This window comes from Eriocheir sinensis, chromosome 24, assembly GCF_024679095.1.
Source record: "Eriocheir sinensis breed Jianghai 21 chromosome 24, ASM2467909v1, whole genome shotgun sequence".
NCBI classification, from domain to species: Eukaryota; Metazoa; Arthropoda; class Malacostraca; order Decapoda; family Varunidae; genus Eriocheir; species Eriocheir sinensis.
In genome coordinates this window covers 2,426,157-2,450,592 of record NC_066532.1, presented here as the reverse complement: position 1 = coordinate 2,450,592, position 24,436 = coordinate 2,426,157, and the positions used below count along the sequence as shown (strand labels likewise).

The window sequence follows — 24,436 nt, the reverse complement described above, 5'->3', positions numbered from 1 at the left end:
CCAACGTTGCCAGATTGTCATACCCAGTCTCCTATATTTCCCGATAACTAACCCCAAAAATGTCTCATACACCTCAATAACTATTTCCATACATACTTACCGGTAAAATGAATAATTACTGATGGCTGTTTGGAATAACTATGAGTCGTAAACCGGTAAATACGATAATGTGACACCGGTGGAGAAGACGCGGCAGCCAATCAGCGTCCAGTACCTGAGGGCGGCGCGGGCGGAGGAGTCCACAGGTCAGACTGCCCTCCGTGTGCCTCTGTTTGTGGGCTTTTCCGTGCATGGGCCGGGCAGGAGGTGGGCAGGGCGTGGGCGCGGGCGTGGTGGTGGTGTTAGGGCGGTTAGGTGTGTGGGCGTGTGCGGGGAGGCGCGGGAAGGCGGTAATGGCGTGCGTGTGTGTTGGCGGCGGCGGTGTGTGTGTGCGTGTGTGTGTGAAGCCGCAACGCATCCCTTATTATAGTCCTTATTTTCCTCTATTTGCCTCATTTTTACGCGATTTTACCTTATATTTTTCCTTGTATTTCCCGTATTTTCTATTCTAGTTATTTTCTCGTAATTTTTTTTTCCTTTAGTCCGTATTTTCCTGTCATTTTCCCTTTCGCCTTGTATTGTCCTGTTTTATTTTTTTATTTTTTGTATTTTCCCTTGTTTATCAATATTTACCTTCTATTTTCCATTTCCTATCCTTTATTTACCTGTATTTTCTCTTAGTTACCCTTAAGTTACCTTAGTTACCCTTCTCTACCTCATTTTCGCATATTCTATTTATTTTTATCATTATTTACACCTTCATTTGCCTTTCAAGTACGCATCTATTCTTTTTTATTTATACTTTATTCTTAGTTTCTTATCCGATATATAACTTGATCTCCCTCATAATCACCTTTTATAATTAGCACCTGCCTCATCACATTAACTCATTGCGTTTTTACCGTCAATTTCCTTTGGTTACCCCTATTTTTGCATTTTCTCAGCTTTAGCCTCATAATGACCATAATTTCCTTTTGTAGTACCTATATTTATCCTTAATTATATGCTTTTCACCATTACGTGGCTTTAGTAACCCACATTTCACTTCGTTCACAATTATTTTCAAGTTTCTCATTTTCTTAAGTTACCCATTAAATCACTTATCTACCTATATTTTCGTGTCTTATTTCTTTGTTGCTATCCTCATTTTCCATAAGTTCCTCTCCTACGGCTTCACTGTTTTCCTTCTGGCGTGTGAGAGGTCGAGGAGGCAGCGGGAGGCGTGCGGTGCGTGTGGTGGGATGCTGAACACACACGCGCAGCATCTTCAGACCAAGCCACTAGACGCCGTATTTCATCTCTAAGCCCGTATATCCATCCCTAAACCGTATCATATCGTCCCTGGCGTGGGTGTGAGGGTGGCGTGGACTGGTGAGTGAGCTGGCGTGTGCGTATGTGTGTGTGTACGCCGTGAGAGCCATTTGTGACGCCAGTTATTCATACGCGCAGTGCCGCAAACCACGCCAGCAGGTATTTTGGTCTTTATTTGTTTCCTCCCGCGCCTGTAGTTGTGCTGGCGTGGGTGAGTAGGCGTGGGGGCGGCGTGTAGTGGTGTGGGGGTGATGGTGTGTGTACGTTTGTGTGTTTGCTCAGATCCAAAAATCTCCACCGCGCATGGTCCCAAAACGCCATTATATTGTCCATTCTCTTATTTTTATTTCCGGATATCCATTTCTGGCTACTCGTTGTGGTGCTGGCGTGGCTGTAAAGTGTGAAAGCGGCGTGGCGTGTATGTCTGTGTGTTTGCTGTGCTCAGATGCTGAAATATCCACCGCGCATGGTCCCAAAACGCCATTATTTTGTCCATTCTCTTATTTTTAATTCCGGATATTCATTTCTGGTCACACGTTGTGGTGCTGGCGTGGCTGTGATGTGTGAAAGCGGCGTGGCGTGTGTCAGTATGTCTTGTATGTTTGCTGTGCTCAGATGCTAAAATATCCACCGCGCATGGTCCCAAAACGCCATTGTATTGTCCATTCTCTTATTTTTGTTTCCGGATATCCATTTCTGGCTACTCGTCGTGGTGCTGGCGTGGCTGTAAAAAGTGTGAAAGCGGCGTGGCGCGTGTGTGTGTGTGTGTGTGTCTGTATGTGTGTGTGGCAGGCGAGACAGGCCGCGCGCCGGTGACTGGCAGGAACTGGTTTTCACATCGTAACACACACGGCCTTACGCACACACAGCCCTGTATACCTTTCGTGAGTGTATGTGTATGTGTGTATTGTGTGCTGGCATGTGTATCCGTGTGTCCATGTGTGGCAGGCTGTGGGTCGCCGGGTTTGAGCTTCTGTGGGCCAAGCCGGAGTGTGCATGGCGGCGGTGGTGGTGGAGAGTCGTCCTTGCCGTCCCGTTCCGTCCTCCCGCGCGCTAAACGCCTCGCTACCTGTCGTCTTCGAGGGGTCTCTAATGGGCGTTTTTCATCGTTTTTTCTCGGCTTATGATAATTTTCTGAAGATTGGCGTGTGTGGCAGCGATGTTGATGCAGCCTCTTGCCGTCCCGTCCCATACCGCCTTCCCCGCGCTTACCCACCCCGCTACCTGGGTTCTCTTAGGCGTCCACAGTGGCTGATTTCATGTTATATTCTGTGGTTAGGTTGATATTACTGTGAGATTAACGTGCATGGCGGTGGCGATGGTGGGGCCGCGCCACAGTTTCAATTTTAAATATTCTTGTAAGAGCCTTAACTACAGCCTTGAGCTACAGAAAACCAGACTCGGACCCACAAGAGATGAAAATTCTCACCATGGAACAAAATTAATTATCTGGACCTGTTTTGAGCTTTCCTTCAGTCAGCACATTCTAAACTAGACATGATGATCACACAACAGATAGCAAGGAAAGCAGGCAATAGGATTTTGTTGGGATGTTTGGCAAGCCATGGGTGTTATTGTTGAGTGCTTATTGCTGTCTACACTCACAAAGATAGATAACATAACTAGGAGGACTGGGGAAGAAATTTAGTAGGTCATTAGAGAAGCCATGGAGATAATTGGTGAGTGTACTTATAATCTTAATTGTCTTAATTGCAACTCTTTCCTTTTTTCTTACAGGTTCACTTCAGTGCGTAGGGAGGAGGAGGAGTGAGAGAGGTGGTGTTGTGAGGAGTCCGTTGCTTGGGTGTCATGTCAGGCTCAAAGTGTTACAAATGTAACCGCATGGGCCACTTTGCTCGGGAATGTCCCATGGGCAGTGGTCCAGGACCCCGGGGACGTGGCGGGCCCAGGGGTGAGTAAAGAAGTGGGGCAGTAACTATTTATTCCTCTTGCTTTGTTATCTATATCTTATCTCTGCTATTATCTATCTTCTCAAAAGTACAGCTAACTAACTACATATATGACAGGCCTCTATCTTTCTCTCTTCACTCACTATATACCGTATCTCATTCTGTCTTATCTGTTTTCTCTTTCTTGCTGTCTATCTTTCTTTCTCTTGTTCCCTCTTGCTTCCTTCTCTCTCTCTCTCTCTCTCTCTCTCTCTCTCTCTCTCTCTCTCACATAATAATAATAATAAGTTTATGTGAATGTAGGATGCATAATTTTTATATTCGTAATCATTTTCAGAGTGCAGTCATTAAACGCTTTTTAGCAAATTAGTCTTCAAAACATTCACACATTTTTTGTTTATTTAGTTCTTAGCTTTCTGTTTCCTTCAATTTTGGTGTGATATTCTCCAAGCCTTCAGAAATACATGTTTTTTAATTCATTTAGTGTTTAGGCTCCTGTATCCTTTCCTTCAATATTTGTGCGATATTCTCCAAACCTCCAGAAATGCATACGTTTTTTTATCATTCATTCAGTATTCAGGTTTCTTTATCCTTTTGGTGCAATATTCAAAACCTCCAGAAAGCCCTAATAAATTGTTTTATCTTCCGACAGAAAAATGCTACAAGTGCAACCGCCCGGGTCACTTTGCCCGCGACTGCAAGGAGGAGGAGGATCACTGCTACCGCTGTGATGGCGTCGGCCACATCGCCAAGGACTGCGAACACTCCTCTGATGAACGTGAGTGTCTGGGCCGTGATGGATTTGTTGTTCTGCTTCTTTTCTTTGTCTTTTGCCCTGTGTCGGTTTGTGTTGTGTTCGTATTCCTGCTTCTTCTTCAATTCTTCTTTTGACTTGTATCTGCATTGCCTGTATTCCTTCTTCTTCTTCTTTTCACCTCTAACGTTTCGTATCGCTTCTTAGGTCCTCCTCTCAGTCCTCTCTTCTACTCTCCTGCTTCTTCCTTTGACCTGTATCATGTTGCATTGTCTGTATTTCTGCTTCTTCTTTTCACCTGTAACGCTTTGTATCGCTTCTTAGGTCCTCCTCTCTGTCCTCTCTTCTACTCTCCTGCTTCTTTTGGCCTGTATCACGTTGCATTGTCTGTATTCCTGCTTCTTCGTCTGGCCTATATCGCTTTGTATTGTCTTAGTATATCTGTTTCTTCTTCCTCTCTTCTTTGACCTGTATCATGTTGTATTGCCTCATAGGTCGACCTCTTCTTGATCTTCTCTTCATGATCACTCGTTTCACTTTTCCATTCCGTTACCAACTCAACTTATCTTTCTTTCCCCTACTAGAATGCACCGTAGCCCTTTGTTTGTACTGTTGTTTTTATTTCATTCTCCTGTTCCATTCACTTGTATTTTCTATTATTTTCCTTGGTTCCTTCAAGCATCTGTGCCCTTGTCTCCCAGCACTGTATTAGGATTCATTCATTTCATTCATCTTTGATGCCTGCTCCTAAGAGCTCCCATCAGGGGACGGCCACGGCAGAAGAGTTTCCATCTTTCTCTATCCAGACATTCCCTCCTTGCCTGCTCAGAGTTTCTCAAGGATCTTTCCCCCCTCTCCCTGACATACTCCTGCACCCTATCTCTCCATTTCACTGGAGGTCGTCCTCTAACATTCCCTCCCTCTATCTCACTCACATACACCCTCCTGGTCATCTTACTCTCCTCCATTTGCTCCATGTGGCCAAACCACTTTAAAGTTTGTCGCTTCACTTCTTCCTTTCACCCACATGACACATTCCAAAACGCTCATACACACTTTCATTACTCATTCCATCCATTCTACTCACACCACAAGCACTCCTCAAATAACTCATTTCCACTGCCTGCACTCTCGACCTCTGACTTTCATTCCAGGCCCACGTTTCACTTGCATATGTGAGGGTTGATACTATTACTGTATTTCTCAAATCCCTCTTTACCTCCATGCTCACACTTCTGCCATTCATGATACGTCCCAAAGACCCTACCACCTTTCTTCCTTGCAATGCCCTTTCTCTTGTCTCTCCTGTACCACCATGCTTACACATAACTGATCCAAGGTGCTTAACTCATTAACCTCCTCCATTTCTTCACCATTCAAAATTATTTTGCTTTTTTTTCACATTCGATATTCCCACTATATGGGCATACAAAATCCACAACCTCACTTCTACTCCACTCACAAACCATCACTTTACTTTTGTTGACATTTACTTATTAGGAATGGTTCTTTGATAATGCTTTCTGTTTCCTTTTTGTCACCATACAACCCTAACATTGTAAATATTGACCCATTGTCCTCCTCTAGCCTAGTACTAAAGTCATAGGTGGTGAAAATGAGTGAGGATGACTTCATGACTGTAACGATAGATTTGTCTTATCCCTGCACCTTCATTTACTAAAAATGAGGATAAGTTAGGATGACGCGTGAAGATAATGCTTGAGGTAGGGCTTGGGGGTGTCAGGGGGAAGAGCATCCGTGAAATGAGTCAATAAAGTGGACTAGTATTGGACAGAGATGTCAGCAAGGGATTGAGTGTGCCAAGAGGGAGAGTGGGAGACACTTATGCTGTGGCTACACCCTTGATGGAGAAGGGCATTGAGGACGAGGTTATAGATAGATAAAACCTGCAGTAATATCACAGACAAAACTCTCATTTATTTTAGACTTTTAGCAGTTGTTAAAATAAGTGGAGACCCAAGAGGGATACTGAACCACAATATATATTTTTATTATTAACCCTTTCCTTGCTAAGTGCTCGCAACAAGACTATCACCCCAGCCACACTCGGGCACCCCAGCGAGGGAAGGGGATCGCTTTTAACCGCTGTATCTCAAAAACTAATCACAGCTACAAAACAAAAACACCATTGGAAAGAGGAGGCCAAGATTTATAAGATTCGGTTATGTAAGCCTCTCATGCGAGCGTACAGGCACGTTCAGGGGGTGTTTTTTGCTGTGAGTGCGAGTGGCGCTCACAGTGAGCTTTTAGCACCACCAGCAAGTAACGCTCGTGCTCGCTCTTTTAACCTCTGTATCTGTATCTCAAAAACTATTCATCACAGCTAAAAAACAAAAAAACACTCATGGAATGAGGAGGCCAAGATCTATAAGATTTGGTAATGTAAGCCTCTCCTGCGAACATACAGGCACGTTCAGGGTGTGTTGCCTGTGAAGACATACATTTATGCGTGCGTGACGGTCAGTAGATCTCTTGATGATGGGGTGCTGGCAGAGCAGTATTGCCAACTGCAAAATTTACAACTATTTGGTCAAAATATCAGTCATGTGATAGGTGAAGCTATGCAAAAATGTCGCTGTATTGGTCAACAACATTCAGAAGTTGCTCGTCCGTACATTTTCTGCGCTAGGCTGATATGATTTTCCACCAAATTTCGTGGAAAACCCACTGAATTGGCAATGCTGTGGTGTGAGAAATGGTGTTGGAACACTCTCATACACGGGAAATTTGAGTGCGGCTGGAGCTCACAGCGAGCGTTTAACACCACCGGCAAGTTAAGCTAGTGCTCGCTGCGAGCGTTTAGCAAGGAAAGGGTTAAAAAGAACATATAATCTAAGTATATTTGTTTCGAATTTCACCCTTGACAGTTGGCAGAGGCCCAGAGTGGGAATATTTGCTATCATGGTAGTGGTGTTTATTGTGTTAATGGTATATACATGTTCATCATATTTCCTTGTATCCCTTACAGCCTCCTGCTACAACTGCTCCAAGATGGGCCACATAGCTCGGGACTGCCCTGAGCCGGAGCGCACCTGCTATGTGTGCAACAAGAGTGGCCACATCTCACGCCAGTGTACGGAGAACAAAAGTGAGAACCGCAACGCAAAGGTAATTGTCATTCCCTCCTTGTGTTTGTTGCTAATGTCTTGATGCTTTAGTTTGTCCCTCCACGAAAACTAGGAGATATATATGCGATGGGGTCTCTTGACAGCACTATTCAATATTATAGGTATGTCATACTTTGTAGAAACAACCAGCCAATATTGTTATTTATATGAGCATGAGAATTATTTGGTTGATTGTATCCTTCATGAGTAGGAATGAGTTACACTTGCAGGTATAGTGGACCTGCCTAATGCAGAAAGCCTCCCAAACTCAAGCAGCTATTGGGGTACCTCTGGGCAAATAGTTACGGAGTGGCTTTCCCATCCCTAGTGCCAAAAACCCTTTCTGGTCTGGATTACTTTCTCGTGTGTTTCGTGACACAGAGGTCATGTGGGTGGATGTGGAATGTGAACTCCAGGCATTACACAGGGGAGATGCTAACAGAGTAGCAGTCAGACCAAAGGGGGGAAGGTAAGCCAGTGTGGTGAGAGCTAAAGTAATGTTAAGTAAATCTGTTAGCGAGGTGAGGTGAGTCATACTGCGTTGTTGTTGCAGTGCTACGTGTGCGGCAAGATCGGGCACATCTCCCGGGAGTGTCCCATGGGAGGCGAGCAGGAGAACGAGAAGCGCTGTTACGTGTGTGGCGCAGGGGGCCACATCTCCCGAGACTGTCCTCAGGGAGAGTCCGACACCACTTGCTACAGGTAAGGATGACTGGCCTTCCTTATTATTCTATACCACTTGCCTTGAATGATACACCTCATGTCCTCCATGCTGATGTGAACCTAAAATTGTTGACACAGGAAGTAGCTGGCAGTTTATCTTGTCATAGTTGTTCTTTTGTCTAGTCCCTTGGCATGCCTGGGGAGGGAATGTTTAGGAAGGGTATTGAGGCTGAATAATGTGTGGGAAATGTGTTAAGGTGTTAGTTGAGATCTGGCTAGTGGTCTTGAAATGACAAAGGGTTGAGAATGACTTTGGTTTGCTATTCAGTGCATAGGCATGATAGTTTTAGAGAACACTGGTGCCAAACAAAGGTGTTCATTGTGACTTGGGTGAGTTATCTGGTTTTCTTCACATGGTGATGAGTTACTTTGAGGCCTTGAATTGAATCATTTGCCTACTTGTGTGGCACAGTTCACATCCTCTCAGGCTGGCAAGTTTAGTGTGCATTGTTTATTTTTTGCTGTATAGTAGCAAGCACTTGGTTGGTATAAAAGTTTTAACAACATAGTTTTGGTGTGCTTTTCAAAGTGTCCACCAGCCAGGCTGCCGTCCTGAGCACTGGTACAGGTTTTGAAGGACCTGGTGCTCTAAAGGGACAAAACACCTTAGCTGGACTGATGAATAAGAAGACGCTTTTGTTACTCACCTCTTCTTGTAGTCTTGTGTAACTTTTTCAAACAGCCTTTATGCATGCTTTTGTAGAGCCACAAGTAAGGGGTTCCCTGTTACGGTAGTTGACATGAACTGGACAGATCCCTTGACTGAGCCACTGCTGATGGGACAGCAGCATGGAACTTGCTCTACAGTGCTCTGCTCCCCTCCTCCCCCCTCTCCCCAACCCCAAGGAATAAATAGCAGGAAGTTTGGGTTAGTCAGGGATAGGCAAAAGCAAGGGGCAAAAGTTTTAGTGAATGTTGCATAGCAAGGTGAAACCTACAACCATAGCTGTTTCTATCTGCACTCTTTAATCTTAAAATGCTACATATATTTTATTTCAACCCCATTACCAGAAACTACTGTTTGTGTATCATGAAGAAAGACATGTATGAGTTGATTAGAATGGGCTATACAAAAATTGTGTATGTGTGTTGCTGGTGGAGGGTCTGGAGAGTTCATGGTGTGGGTGTTTGGTGACCTGAAGGCTGCCAATTCCGTTTTGTTGATATCTTCAATGGCTGTAGGTAAAAAATGCAGTGCCATAGCTAATGCTTAGCTTTGTGACAATAAGTTTTGTTTCATCAATTCCTGTGAGGGGCCTTACTTATTGCTAGAACCTGGAATTGCCAAAACAGCCTTGGTAAAAAAATAAAGTATCCTGCATTAACAATTTTACCCTTTCGTCTGCTCTTCAATCTTGTGCTTGCAGTGTGTCAGCATGCCTACCTCTGAATCTCCAAACTTTTGTTTAGTCAGTCCTGTTTTCTGGGTCAAGGGAACACCACGGATCACAGACTATAGGCCAGGGGAGTGGGCCACTATCTTACAGCTGTTCAGGAAACTTGTAGTGGTGGCAGCGTTTGCTGTGTGCCTAAAGTAAGTGCTGCTGTATTTCTCTATTTAGGGAACAAATAAAGAAGCTAAAAAGACCAAGCTGGTTTATTAGGCAAATAGGTATTGGCAAAGTACCGGGGCTTGAAGTGTTTGTTGGCTTGGGGAAACACTTGGCATGAGCAAGGTGGAGCCATGGTGTGAGAAAGGTTGAAGGAATTACCATTAAAGGGATCTTTCAATGAAGGAATGAGAGGGTGTGAAGGCAGTCTAGGATTGTTAGGGATATAGAAGGGAAAAGATCAGGGACCGTTTCATTCTTGATACACTTTGGTGGAGGGAGAGGGTCGGGAGGTACTGATGTCAGTGTTCAGGAAAAGGATTAGTGACTTTTATTTGTTATTGATAGATTTATTTCATATATTTATTTATTTATTTTCATGGTCTGTCTTGTTTGATAAATCAGTTTTTACACATCAATATGCACAAGTTGGGCTGGAAACCTGATGCAGTGATGAAAGATTGTGCAGTCTTTTTTATGCATCTGGAAGAAAACACTGGACAATTATATACCAGCAGCTTGAAGTATAAAGTTAAGGCTTTCTAGTGTAGAGGTTTTGGCCATTTTGTGAGGTTCATGCTGGATCAGCACAAGCTTGTATGGCTTTGCTTTACAAGCCTCAGTTGAGAAATTTCAGGCATGTGGCAATTGTAGCACAGAAACAGGATGCCATCCATATATAGAGAGAGATAGATATAGATAGATAGATAGATAGATATAGATGAAGGTAAAGAAATTTGGCAATATAGCATGTTTCTTAGGTTTCGTTACTTGCAGCCAATGATTTACTCTGAGCATATATGAGGCATCTAGTGCTTAACGGGCAAACAAGCCAATTACCTAGTTTTGAGGTACAGACCTTCAAGTCAAGCATAGCAAAAACATAATGAAAACCACACATAGCAATATCATCAAGAGAAAGTTTTCAGTAAGACAAATTCAATGCAATCAGTGTTTGTGTGAAATTGTGTTAATTATTAATAAAAAAAAACGTAAAGGTGTTTTTTTAGTAATGCATGTTTATTATCCAATTTAATCCAAACTCGGGAAATTAAAAGAACATGATGTAACTAACAGCAAGTTTAAATTTCAAAACAAAATTTCCATATTTAGGTGTTTTATGGGTGTTTTACTAGTGCTCTTCACCCTTGGAGCCCTGATACAGCCCACTCCATACACTGCAGACGGGCAAAAACATGCTACCCTCACCACCCTTCTACTGGGCTATAGAGACCTATTTTTCACATTCACAGAGGGTTGCACAATGCTTCCACCTAGTGGAAACCGGCGAAAACTCAAAATCCGCCACGTTGGCGTGTTCGCCCCTCGAGCTTTAGACGCCTCGTATATACTTTGGGTCAGTCCCCGGCCTCCAGCTGTAATGTAATGGCAGTGTGTTATTAGTTACATAGTTTGACACACTGGGATACAAAGCAGTGTATTCAAAATCCTCATTACCAGAAGTTATTCCGTGCTAAACTCTGTTTACATTTTATTTTATTTTTTATTTTTATTTATTTATATATTTATTTTATTTATTTATTTATTTATTTATTTATTTATTTTCTGTTTTAAATTTAGTAGCCATATAAATATTTTTGAGAAGACTGTGATGTCTATGAACAATTATTGAAAACTGGAAGCAACTTTTGCTACCATTATTTGCTGGAAATCCTCAAAATGCAGACCCAGCAGATTACCATGTCTCCCTGCTGCTCCATGAGTGTGCACTAAAGAAGTGGATGCAAACGGCCGACAGTGTTAGTTGTGGTGGTTCACAGAGACAGCCGCTCTGGGTCATTGTTACCACAGGTGCCTTCCCCTCTGTACTCGGGGCTGTGGCCAGTCAGTCCTGGAGGGAAGCTTGATGGCCTGAAACTGGATTTGGTCCACACCACAAGGACAGTAAATTTGTTGACTGCATTGCAGTCACTATTGAAAGGTGGCAGCACTGCTCAGATGTGAACATATGTGTGATCTTTGTTGGGCTTAACCTAAAGAAATATTTTCCTTATCTGTCCTGTGACTTATTAAACATAATTCACCGTGGAGTGTTGGGCTTTTTGTCTTGTGTTGCCTACAACATGGATTGCTTTTTTATTATGTTTATTTTATTTATTTATTTATTTTGTTTCATAACATTGTTTATTATATGCCAGGTCCTCTGTAGTTCAAGTTTTTCATAGCTTTAGTACATTGTCAAAGGGGTGAGGGTAAGGAATCAAATGTTTGTAATGGGTTACACTTAACAGTTGGGGAGATCAGCGTGCTATACATTCTTTGTCTGCTTCAGTGCACCCGTTGCCATTTGGCCTATTTTTTGTCAGGCTCTTCCCTCCGTATTGCTAACTAGCCTCCCTGCCCAGCCCATCTGGACTAGTGAGCGTCCTTCCCTTCCCTTAGATCTCCTCGCTACCTCCCAGCCTTTCTCCCTCACCTGGACTGAGAGGAAATGGGCAGTCTTGCACCCTCAACACCACCTGAGCACTGCTTGGCATGCCCTCCAGACTCACCCTTGCCTGGTGCCTTGCCTTTGTTGCATACAACTTGGTCTCCATGCCCAAACTTCTTTGCTTGACAGTGCATTGTTATGTTGTACTTTGTCTTAATATTGATAAATTAACATTTTTCATGTTAGTCTGACATTCTCTTTAATGGCAAGCAAGGATTTGGTCACCATAATACTTAGCCAATAGAAACATTTAGTCTTATAGGATTGAGTTTGAGAGGTTTTTGAGGCACTGAAAAGCATCGTGATCAGAACTGCAGTACGTAAATACTCCTGTTCAGGACACTTGAGAACAGCAGCTAAATAAAGCGGGCACAGCTGCACTTTTTATAGTATATTCTTATATACTGATGCTGATGTAGAACTGCTTGTATGTGTGCGCACGCACTTTAACACTTGGATTCAAAGTGATGTTGAGAAATGTCAACCAAAGTAGAAACTGCTAGGTATGTGTGTGGGGGATGGGGGTCATTGGTGCTGTCTTTGGGTCCACAGGATCAAGTAATCAAATACCTGTTCCTGGAACCCCTGTTGGGAAGTGGCCATGGACAAACTAATCTTGTAACTTCCTTGTCATATGTATTAGAGTTTGGGCAAACAGTTCATATTTGTTTGGGCAGCGCTATACTGTCGTGTCTTGCTGAAGTCAACACTTAGTGTGCACATGTGCTTGGTCCTTATTGCTGAGCATTAGGGAATCAGGGTATATGTATCCAACAGTTAGCATACTGTTTGGATGTCCTACAGGATGCTGTAACCCATAACATTTGCCAAAATGAGAATGCCTGTTGTCATGCTGTGCCATAAGTATTTTTTCAAAGTTTGTGTTAGGAGACAAAGCTCAAGGCCTGTTGGCTACAAAAGCACCATTTGTCCAATAGTTAGGTGGCAGTGGTGAGGCGACAGCCCTGCCTTCTGATGGCTACAACAGGAAAATAATTTTCCATTATGATTCCTTATAGCACCCAGCCTTAACTGTAGACCTTTGATTTGTTAACAGCTTAGCAAGGAAGAGTGTCATATGAAAGGTGCTTCAAATAGTAATGCACAGTGATAATTAGTATTTCACATTTGGCAATATCAGCTGCACACACACTTCCACTTCAGCACCAGTCAACTTAATATTGCCTTCCATCCTCTTAATCATATTGTTTTTTCAGAGACCCATCCCAGTTTCCTTTTAATACATACGGCTCATAGCTCAGACATCTTGGCATACTGCAAAGCTAGTTCAAATAATATTTTGTCATTTGAAGCTTTCTATGCTTGAAAGAGAGAAACAGCAGCCAGATGTAAACTATTCATGGCTAGAAGTGTATGTGATGAATACGGTACTTAGATTACACTGATGACTCCCAGCATTTCTTGTAACTGTGTTTACGTGTGCGTGGGTGTGAGTGATAAAGAGAGGCTTCATCCAGGGTTGGGTAGTAAACACTGCAGCCACAGCAGCAGCCCCTCTAGTTTGGGCTGATCTCTGTTTGGTGTGGGTGAATGCCTTGCAGCCTTGCCTCATGCATGGCATGACGTGTCACAAACACCCATAACCATAGGTGCTGCCGGCAGCTATGGTTAAGGCAATGGTGGAGTGAAGGCATCAGAAACTACTTGCTCAGATTTAGGAACTTGCTTACATGCATGCAGACAAGTGGTGTATATTTGCAGTGTATTGTCCTCAAGACTTGTGATACATAACACTTGTGATCCGTGGCTCCACCTTGGGTACCTGAGTGTGATAGATAGCAGCAAATATTTGCCACTGATTTTCTTTTGAAGATCACTAACTCACATGACCTCACCTGAATCTCAGCATCTTCAACAAGTCATTGATGCATTTTACAGTTTTTCCCTAACAGACCTAACAGTAAATTTCAATATGCCAGCACATTTCTGATTAACAAAACTTGGAAGAATTTTTGCAGAAAGTAAACTGCATCAAAGGTATTCATTCACTACCTTCACTAATTAAAGAAAAGTTGTTAACCCTTTTGCTGCATATATATATTTGTATACTTGTTTAAGGGGATCATCCATGAAAAAGGGAAGTTACCAGTCAGGGAGAGCCTCTCAGAAATGGTTCATTTCTTTATGCTTCAGAAAATACTTTGTCTATAGAATGTCATGAAAATATTTAAGAACAAAGTGTAATGTGTTGCACGGATTCCCAGTTTGGTTTGAGATTGACAACAAATCTGAATGGAAAGTTTTAACCTATTTGCATTCAGATCTTTGAACTTTCTAATTAGTTTTGAAGGAAACTATGAAAAATTGTCATCAATTCCTCCCTCCTACATAATGAAGGAAACAGTTAATCAGATGCTGTAGGCCACTGATTAAAGGATGCCAACAAACCTGTCATGCAGTTTGATATTGCCTTCTAAGAGCTCCTAAGAGTGTCAGTAAGAGCACTGATAACCTGAATAGATTAAGTGAAGGAAAATTCTTAGTCCACGATCAGGGGATTCTTTGATTCCTGTGTTGTTCACAGTCACAGCTGAGGCGCCTAATGGCCACACCTAACCTTGCTTGGTCACTTCACACTCATGACCCCCAAGTTAATCATTCCACTCATGGGAAGGTTTGATCGGCGCACTCAACTCCCTGTTTTCTTTTTCCCGCCGGCCAGTGTTGAGCTCTGCTGCAAAAGGGTTAAAGTTTAGGAGAGACCAGTAATAAAGATGCACTCTTAGGCAAATAATTTTGATGCTTCAGGCATTTTCTAAGTTTGCTGACACTGGTATTCTGAGGATGACTTATCTTAGCCACCATGCTTGAATACCGCCCTTGGAATCTCCCATGAATGAAAATCAGAACTTGCAAACTTTCATGTGAGTTGATTATGCCTTTATATGCATTTTCAGATGCAACCTGAAGGGCCATATGGCTCGCAACTGCCCAAAATGTTACATGTGCGGTGGCTTTGGGCATATTTCTCGCCAATGTGAGATGGTGGCTTAGACCGGCCTGTCCCACTCCTGGTCTCTCCCTCCGAAGCTGCTGCTGCTGCTGCTGCTACCCACTACCATGATCCCCTGACATACACCATGGTGTAGACTGGTGCTGGGGCTTTACAGTTACAGCCTGGCTAGTCACCCTCTTGGGTCCTCCAGGCAACAACTATGTTACATCATGTGTTTGCGGGAAGCAAATAAAATCGTGTGAAGGGCCTTTAGTGGAGATTTCCTTGTAAGCAAATTTACAAAATCGAGTCAGTCTAGTTTGACAGTTACTGAATGGTTGAGCCTTGAAGCAAATGTTACATGCTTGCCCTGAAGCATGTAGGATTACTATCATGTGCTCCGGATCTTACCAAACTTGCCCTTATTGGAGAAAGATAAGGAGTTTGAAGAGAATTTCCTTAAACCAAAATTTTGGTTCATTTATTGATATGTATTATTTTTTTGTAATATGATTGATTACTTAATTGATGACTTTTGTAGCAAACCCAAGTGATCAGAGGCACTGAGTGATGTGGAGGAGAGAGTTTTAGGAGCCAGCTTACCATTGCTCTCAGTATGGTAATTTCTCAACTTGTAGGATGGTCATAGCCAGTAGATCCTTGAATGTTGAAGTGTTATTGAGGAAGTTTGCAAGGGCTTTATTACATGTAGTCCCATTCAACTACAAAGTGTCAATAGTTGTTCTTTGCCAAGTACAGATAGTGATAACAGACAATCAGGTTATATACAGTGTGAGAACAAGACCAAATTTAAACATTATTGATATGAAACAACATTTTCTGTGACTCATCTTGTTAATATGGTTTTATTTTTATTTATTTATTATTTTTCTTTACTCATTTTTTGTTTTCCGTTTTATCCAGTTGACTGCTGTTTGGAAAGAGTTGCTTTTTACTGAGCTTCTGAGTAAACAAGATGGTGACTTAGTTGATGTGGCAGACTTGGTGTTAGGGGTATAGGTGTAATTTTTGCTGTACATGACCTTACACTTACTTTCATTTTGTGCTGATGACCTTCTTGTAATGTATTTAGCAGCAATTGTGTGCCACTCATTGGCCATATTAATGTTCTAGGCTTCTAGAACTGGTGAAAAATATTTCAATGTTGTACATGAATGTGACAAAATTTTCAAAACTTCATTTCTTTTTGCGAAGGTAAATCGTTGCTGACAAGTCACTAGTTGTGTGTTGCCGGAGGTCAAAGTCACTGTTGTTGATTTGGGACAAACGCTAATTGGCTGTCCTGGTCATCAGCACAAAGGTTGCAAAGAGAGGAGAATTGTGAACACATTCATGAAATTGTTGTGGGAGTTTTTTTTTTCAAATTCAGGTGATTCAATAAAGAAGTACATGACATTCATTCAGATGACAGACTGTTCCGGTATTGGTTGGTGCAGTCTGGGTAGCAGGCGAAAGGACGGAATAAGGTAACCCAGAGGCTGAGGCGCAGCTCCTCAACTTGTGGCGTGTGTGTGTTTACGTGCTTAGGTGGCAAGCAGGTGAAGACGGCGTTTTTACTGAGTGATAACAGGAGGGTGCAGAGAAGGTGTAAATCCTGGCCAACTTGCTCATCCCCTTAGTTAAGGTTCAAGAGGAGGAGAAGATTGGAGATGACAGTATTTGTCAGGCGGAAGGGTGGAGTAGTTTTTACCTTCAGACTTTGTTCAGATCTGTTAAAGGTCAAACTGTGTGAGAGTACCATGTGTTAAGTAGTCATTCATCACTACCATGTACTTTGTTGATATCCGGTGATGGCATTTACATGAAGGGTTTATTTATTTTTTTGACGGTGTATTCATTGGTCATTCATCACTCAATAAACAAAGTAGAGCAAAGAGGATTTTCCTGGCTTGACTTGAATGACATTTGTTTACGGTCACAACTCAAAGTGTGTCATCCCTTAGCACGCCAAGCTTACATATCCCAGGCAGTACCTCCCCAAGCTGCTCCACCCCTCCCCCTGTGCTGGGGAACCATTCACCTCAGGGGTTCCCGAAAAGGTCACTATAATTGATCTTTCAACCAGTACCTGCACAGTCATCCCTTTGTTGTTGTGGAGATGAAGATTTGTGGGCTGACCAGCTGATGCTACTTTTGGAGACCATCAAAGGCTCATTTATTTTTATAGTTTTCATATATTCAAAGTGATCAGTGTGTTGCTTTTCCCCTAAAGGCGGACGACTCAGTCCTAGGGAATTCGCGTTTAGTGGTTCGTCAGAAACCAGATCTCATTTTGTTCTTTGGTTGAAATGAGTCTTTACTTGTTGAAGCTCCATAGGACACATTGCTGATCACTGCACATCTATATATAAAAAGTGAGACTATTTTGTTACTCTTGAATATTAGCATTACAAAGGCGGAAGAAGAAGAGCGGTTGATTACAAAGTCTTCTAGTCCTTACAATTCCCACTAAAGTTATTGTTGTTCACATTTTTTACTCTGAATTTATGTGTGTATTGAGAACTTACTGTCCCCTGTGTGCCTGATGTTCATCCTCAATAAACAGGTTCACAACATGGATTTTTTCTGCTGCTCAGCAGTCCTTGTATGAAGATTGGTGAATGTGTGACCTTGTATTGTGTCATTTTGATAATGTGGAAATTCAATAATCCTTTGAAAGCTACTTGAAGCTTTCTCAGTAAAAAGCAGGAAAATTCTTGCCTTTTATGTGTATATACAGTGAAAGGAATTTTTAGCCTAGAAAAGTGGAAGAAAAGTAGTATTAGTAGTAGAAATCCAAGCAAGACTCCAAGTTGCTGAAATCTTTCCTAAGAAAGACGTGGATAAGTTGTAAGTGTACCTTGAGGTGTGTGTGTGTCGGTGCAGTGTGAAGAGTGAGAAGCAAGATGTCGTGAGGTAATGGGTAGGACACTGGCAGGCACACCAAGGTGGTATTGTCTTGGCTTTTGTTTAGTACATTGTGTTGCTCCGCAAGTCCTTAAAAATGGTGGTATTGACTCAACAGATCACCAGGAAGGGGTCCCTTCATGTTTGGGGGGGACATGTTGAGGAAGGACATGTCGTTTGGACCAAACCTGCAGAGTGAGATGCAGCAGCTGAAAAGACAGCTTGACTTTGTGAATCAAAAGTATGAAAATGAGAAGCTGAAGAGAGGTATGTATGTTACTCGGTATGAAGTCTGTTGCTGGAACTGAATATATTTAGATGCATTGCACGTTAACTTTGTAATATATATAAAAAAATATTAGATGTAGATACATATGTCTGTGTTGTTACAGAACTGCTGGAAAAAGAAAAGGCCTTGGAGATGGAGAGAGCTGCCATGTTAAATTCACAAGGAGGCAACTACAACAGTGGAATGGTATGATTACACAGCAGATTATGATCAAAGTAATACTCATTTTGTTCTCTGCTAAAACATGGAAGATATACAGAAATGCAGAAGAGTGCTAGTGTACAGGCCAGAGCTAAGTGCAAGTCTTGTCAAATAAGCAGTTAATGCATTTCATGCTTGCTGTCTTCCTGCTTCACTTTTCATATCCAAGTTTCTGTTCCTATGAAAATCGCTGCATTGATGTGTAACATCCTGTTATACCAAAACTTTATTAGTTAAATTATTTTTGTTGAAATGTTTGTCATGGAATATACACAAGTCAGTCTTGCCTCGTCATGAAACATTTGTGCCTAGAAGATGCTTATAGATTATTTCCTCATGGGATATACTTGCATGTCAAGCTTACCTTGTCATGCTGCTGCTTTGCTGTTGTGGAATATTATTTAGGATAGTTTTCTCCTTCTTGGGAGAGGCATACAATGTGTCTTCTGTCTCCTCACCACCAGGATGGTCTACAAGGAATGCAAAGTAGACCTCAGATGGATCGGTTTAGTGACATTAGAAGTGACAATACAAGGATGGCAGGGGAACAGTACTCACAAGAATCTCTTTCACAGTCCATGCTAAACTCAGGCTGCCAGCAGAGCTATGGCCTGGATCATTACCAGCAGGGACTCAAGAGAGATGCAATGACAAGGCAAGATAACTGGGACCTGAAACGGCAACGCTATTGATTAAGCATGTAATTCCAGTACTGAACAGACTGTCTTACCCAGATATACACTTAAGCCTCGCTAAGTCAAAGTACCAGATAATACACTTGATTCATGAAGGTTTGCCAGGGGTGAATCATTTGCTCCAGATGCTAAACAGGCTTCTGTAATGTATACACACTATCTACAGTGTATAAAACATGTATCTATGTCCAAGTCCCCCTCCCCTTCCTCCCCCCCTGAAGGTATCACCAATTTATATATTTCGGCCGTGTAGTTTCATGGGGATGGTCAGGAGTGCATTACAAGCGTGTCGTGATGAGGGGTTTTGAGCCATACTTATAAAAAATATGTTTATTCCTGCCATCGTGGAGAACATTGCTTTGACAACTGAATGAAAATTCTGAGGTCACAAACTGTTCAGTAGCGGTTCATTTTCCATAGGTTAACTAGTAGTTTCAGTATCTTTGTAAAGTATTTGCTGTGTTGGGTCATCACTGAGATGTGTTTTAATGTTTGGGAAATTTTATCACACCAAAACTCGTGGGCTGAGTGTTCCCTCTGACCTGCCTCACTCCTGCCCTGGAAGTTCTGTTTGGAAAATGTCAATTCCTGCTACTGACAGTGATGAGCTGCTGAGCTTTTTGGCATTGTTCAGGAAATTACTGTTGTGGTACTGCATAACAACCATGTCTGTCTTGGCCAGCTGAGGTGCTGCTGCTGCTGCTGCTCGTTCCACACCTGCTACACATTTTTAATCCTCACTGAGGTGACATAAAGCCTGCACAGGCCAGGATTGTGCCTCCCCAGCCTGCCTTCCATGTCCTCAGTTGTAAAATGTTGGAATTATTCATCTTAGTCAATCAGAAGTTAATAGAACATTCAGATAGCAGGGATTGCTCTTTGTCGTCATTTTTTGTTTCATCCTGATTCTTTTAATGGTCATCATTAGGACTTTTTGTATACACCCGGGCTGAAAAGTGACCGGCAACCCAGGCTGCAGCTGCCAGGCTCTAAGGTAATGGCAAGGCAGGAGGCAGGACAGCAGTGTCACAGCATACCAGCTGTTAGAGGTGCGGGATGAGGACAGCAAACACTGGGCTGGTGCTTAGTGACTGGCTTGAGAGCAATAATTCCACATTAACAGTCAAGCACCGGTGATTGTGTTGGCCACAGCCCCAACCCGTGGATGCCTCATTCACGTCAAACATGGAGTGGTGAGGAGGGCTGTGGCTGCCTCGCTCAGGTCAAATATGGAGTCAGGGACTGTTCATCATCCAAAACAAACTTGTTGACTTTAGTAATCATAGATGAGCTGTATCCTCAGGACCCGCCCGTGATGCCGTCAAAAGGCACGTGCATCTTGTGGATCAGGGACGGCAAAGCCTAGGTGTGGTTGTTTGACTTGCATACACAGGTGTTTCTCGTGTTTAGAGTATTGTTAGCAACACTGGCTCTACTCATCAGTTATATTTAAAAGTTTATACGCTCCAAGAATTTATACCGATGCCATTTATTAGAAGACTGAATGGCATGGTACTAATTAAATGGTTGTCAAACATGTTACATTAAGCAGTATATAAAGGTGAAGGGAACCCTGTGAATGTTGAATTAGCGAGGTTTGTGTGTACTATCTTTTTAATAATTGTGTAATCCCGAAAATGTTAAATTAAATTACATTATTACTTTGGTTTAGGATGATAGATGGATTATTAAGACTGCTTGTATATAGTAAGCTAATATAACGGTGACGTTTCAAGTGGTGGTAACAAAGGTGTCTGCATTCAATATTTTTGGTAGAATTGTTTAAAGTCTGATAATCACACTTAATTTTTAATGTTCTCCCAGATGGGAAAAGGTTGAAGTGTATATCCAGTGTGACTGAGAACGCTGCACACTTGACAGTAAGGTGACGGTGGAAGAGATTCCTTGCCCTGCCCTCCGGGTCATCATTAAGATCAGGGTAACTAGACATGGCAAGATTTCGGCCCCAAAATTTGAGTCACTAAACTTGTCCATTCTTAAGTAGTAGTCTTCATTTTAAGTAAGTTTTGTGCTTAAATCATTTATTTCTATTGAAAGCAGAGTTTCAAGTGTACAATGTTTCTATAATTTTCTGTAGTGAAATTAATGTAAGACAATACCTGTTTTCATGTATGTGAGAATGGTGCAATGGTTTGTGCATCCTTGCTTCCACTCGAGGCCACTTTGGGACACTTAAGGTAACGTCTGCACCATTGGCAGGAATGTTGTGAGCTCTCCAAATTCTAAGTAAGGACCCTTTTCAACATAATAAAATTATAGACGTGGAGCAGATCAGGAAGTTTTCTGAAAGGGATTTCAAAATAAAAATGATTTCAATAATATAGAGGGTATTATTAGCTTAAAATATCCAGTATAATATTAACATAATGATAAACTGCTCCCTCTGAGAATAGGGAACCTGGTCAAGCGGCTTTTTAGTTGCTGGCTCCGGTCACTTGTCCCTCTCGGGGCTGGGCAGCGTAGCATCCTGCAGTGAACACAGCCGTCATTGGTGGTGTTCTTTTGCCCTGGCTGGAAAGTTAGGTTTAAGGTGTTTTTGTAATGACTCGTATGATTTAAATTAATTTCCACAGGTGTACTGTTAGAATAGTTGTTCAAGAATAGAGAACTAGGTTTACAAATAACAATTTTTAGTTTTAATTATGAAAATATTCATGTCCCATTAGCCTACCCTTTAGGAGGCTTTGAAGTGAAAAAAAAAATTGATAATGTAGGACACTATTCATCTTTATTGATATCCCAGTGAGTGGCAGTCAGGAACCTGGAACATTAAGTTATTCGGCCTGAGTTACTGAAGTAACTTTTATTTAATGTTCTTGAAAATAATTTTAGAATACTTTCACATTCAAGTACAGTCTAGCAGAAATATGTGCTTACCAAACCACAATGCTGCCAAAATCTAGAGTACAAACTACATTCTTAAACATTTGGGGCTTTGGCAAGGGGTGGTTCTCAACCCTAAGATCTAAAGTAAACTAAAGCTTGATGAATGAGCTGTTGCTCAAGCTAGCAAAAAATCCTGCACCTCAAAGTCTTACTGACTTAGTTTTACAAGTTTTGTGGATACACAATGCACAGCATTTGTAGAGTTTATTCTGCTTCTCCACTTGGTGCCATGTTTTGGAAGCTGCCTCAAGGACATGATACCCTCCAGGTGTGATGATGGTGGCTACTGTGACCGAAGATTATGTTTGATCAGGCTTTTTGTACTTTTAATGTAGCAATATACTTCCCACACTTCTGTCATTAATAACCCCAAGCAGGGAGAAGTGCACACTGAAAAAATCTTTAACAAAATTAACCAGTAGACTCACATTCACAAAGCTTTTGGTTTCTGAAATTAACCCCCTTGCTATATAACATTTCAATTGGCACCAAGTGAGGGATCATTCCATTGACAAGGTTATACACCTCTACAGGAAGATTCAGTTTTGTCCATTCAATTTTTATTCATTATTCCACAACATTTTCCACCATATTTAAGATCACACTTTGTTTCACCTGCAGTATACATACATTCACCAGCATCATCAATATTTGCCCATAACTAGCACGAGTGGTTCAGATTAAGGCAATAGGTGGGTGGCCCCCACACCACACCGCTAACTTTCCCTCAGTCAGCCCAGCCACAGCCGTGTAGTCGCCAGGCTGGGAGGAAATGCAAAACTGCTTCAGTGCCTCATGACGGTGTACAAAAGGCAGAAAACATTAAATTTACAGTTCCATCAATGCTGCAAGCACCACAGGAGCATAAAGGTTGCATTGATATTTAGACAGTAAGCAATTCCATACCCAGTCCAATGTTTAATGGTAAAATGAATGTGAAATTTTAATGTGTTGGGAAAAAGAACAAATAATGTATTCAGAGATGTTCCAAGAAATCCCACCTTGGAAATATCATGCCGTTTTGGACGTTTCAAGGGCAGGTTATCGGGGTGAAGTGGCTCTTTGGGCAAGTTCTTGACTTGTCTTCTCAAGGACACGAGTTCACTCCCATCTTAACAACCTCCTGAAGACATAGTTTTTGCTCTCACATTCCAAGTTGCTACATGGTCTGAGTTGTCTGGCTCAGGGACTGGTAGATTTATTTAACCTTAAGGGGAGGGTCTGTCACTCTGGGTGTTATTACAGCTAATATTAATCTGTTTTGGTAACCGATATTTTTCTTCTGTATACAAGGATGGCAATATTTTATCTACATTATATAAGTATGTCATAAGAGATAATAAAATCTTAATTCAAAAAGTTATTATATTGATCTTTGGGGCCAGAAGCAAATTCTAAGTGCAGTCCCTCACTCTTCATGGTATTCCCACTAATTAACCAGTAAAAGGAAATTTTAAGTAATGTGGTGCAGTTGTTAGTGAGCCTACCTGTGAATCCACGGGCCCAGGTTCGAATCCCGGCCTGGGCAGTTGGTGTGCAGCCCACCCAGCTGTTCACTCTCCTTTCAGGCTGGTCAATAAATGGGTATGTGGGAAGACTTGGGGAAGGTAAACTGTAGTAACCTGGATGTCTCACTGGCCCTGTGTCCCGGGATAGTGGGCAGTGCCATGGTAAATCAACCAACCTGTGATAATGGGCTCTTCCCACCCCAGGTTCAAGGGCCAGTGTTGTGGAGATGACCGCAACAGCCACATGCAGGTATAGCGTATGCCCCCAACTTTACTTAATTTCGATATTTCTAGAAGTAAAATGCCAAGATAACGCGATAGCCTTGGGTGTTTGGTTTTCTTTTATCTTCTGTTATAACTGGTTTTAACTATGGTCATATGGGTTTGCTACTTTAGGGCAGTGGCTTGGGGTTGGAGGCCAGTTGCTTCTGTCATGTGGATTTGGTTTTCTTATTTCTTTTTTGGCAAAACAGATTTGAGGTTGAGGTAGTGGCTTGAGGTTTGAGGCCAATTGTTTTTCCTGACTTAACCCCTTGACTGGATTTCCTACAAGAAGACATCACCAAGCTTCAGGAGTGGAACAAAAAGAGGCTGCTACAATTCAATGAAGAAAAATGTAAACTCATGCAATTTGGGAGGTGATATCCAGCATACCAATACCACATGGGAAACACTCCACTATCCACCACAGAGGCAGAGAAAGACCTGGGAGTATATGTTACCAGGCTACCAATGAAGACCAAATCTGTGCCAATTGCAGTGGATGGGTTAACCCTTAAAGCGCGGGTGTCGACAATAGTCGACAGCTGGTACTCGGGCTCAAACCGCGGGTGTCAACAAGGCATTTTTTGACGTAGTGCCCCGTCAAATTTATTTTGTTGATGCTGAAGTAGGGTAAGCATGTCGTTTTCTTTCAAACAATACCCATCCATGCTCTCTTGACTTATTATTGGTCAGTGTAAGCTTTGAAAAGATGTCTGCAAGACGTCCCACCTCTTCTCACCTTCCAGTGAATTTCATCGACAAGGTGGAGGCTCTTTGACCTCAACACCCATCAAGGGCATCAAGAAGGCCTGGAAGTTGAGTTTTTTTGGTGTGGTTCACAT

At 42.2% G+C, this 24,436-nt stretch overlaps 1 protein-coding gene across 8 annotated transcripts; it reads left to right on the top strand.

The window, feature by feature from the left end:
• The first annotated feature begins 84 nt into the window (after window positions 1–84).
• Window positions 85–21,257, top strand: LOC127002742 (CCHC-type zinc finger nucleic acid binding protein-like). 8 transcript variants are annotated; one of them, XM_050868849.1, is made up of 8 exons: window positions 85–245; window positions 3,088–3,262; window positions 3,913–4,038; window positions 7,004–7,143; window positions 7,696–7,844; window positions 17,849–17,997; window positions 18,123–18,205; window positions 18,685–21,257. In XM_050868849.1, the coding sequence occupies exons 2-8, from the start codon at window positions 3,160–3,162 to the stop codon at window positions 18,910–18,912; spliced, it is 978 nt and encodes a 325-aa protein (XP_050724806.1). In that variant the 5' UTR covers window positions 85–245; window positions 3,088–3,159; the 3' UTR covers window positions 18,913–21,257. The 8 variants fall into 8 exon arrangements, with proteins under 8 accessions (XP_050724806.1, XP_050724810.1, XP_050724812.1 ...); XM_050868853.1 differs by having other exon boundaries at window positions 86–245; window positions 18,796–21,257; XM_050868855.1 differs by having other exon boundaries at window positions 86–245; window positions 18,123–18,234; window positions 18,796–21,257.
• The last annotated feature ends 3,179 nt before the right edge of the window (window positions 21,258–24,436 follow it).

Bases quoted from the DNA above. Each gene is read 5' to 3' on its own strand.
- LOC127002742 (XM_050868849.1), top strand. From the start codon at position 3,160: ATGTCAGGCTCAAAGTGTTACAAATGTAACCGCATGGGCCACTTTGCT. The intron at 7,845-17,848 runs GTAAGGATGACT...TTGACTCAACAG, and splicing joins TCCGACACCACTTGCTACAG to ATCACCAGGAAGGGGTCCCT. The intron at 18,206-18,684 runs GTATGATTACAC...CCTCACCACCAG, and splicing joins GCAACTACAACAGTGGAATG to GATGGTCTACAAGGAATGCA.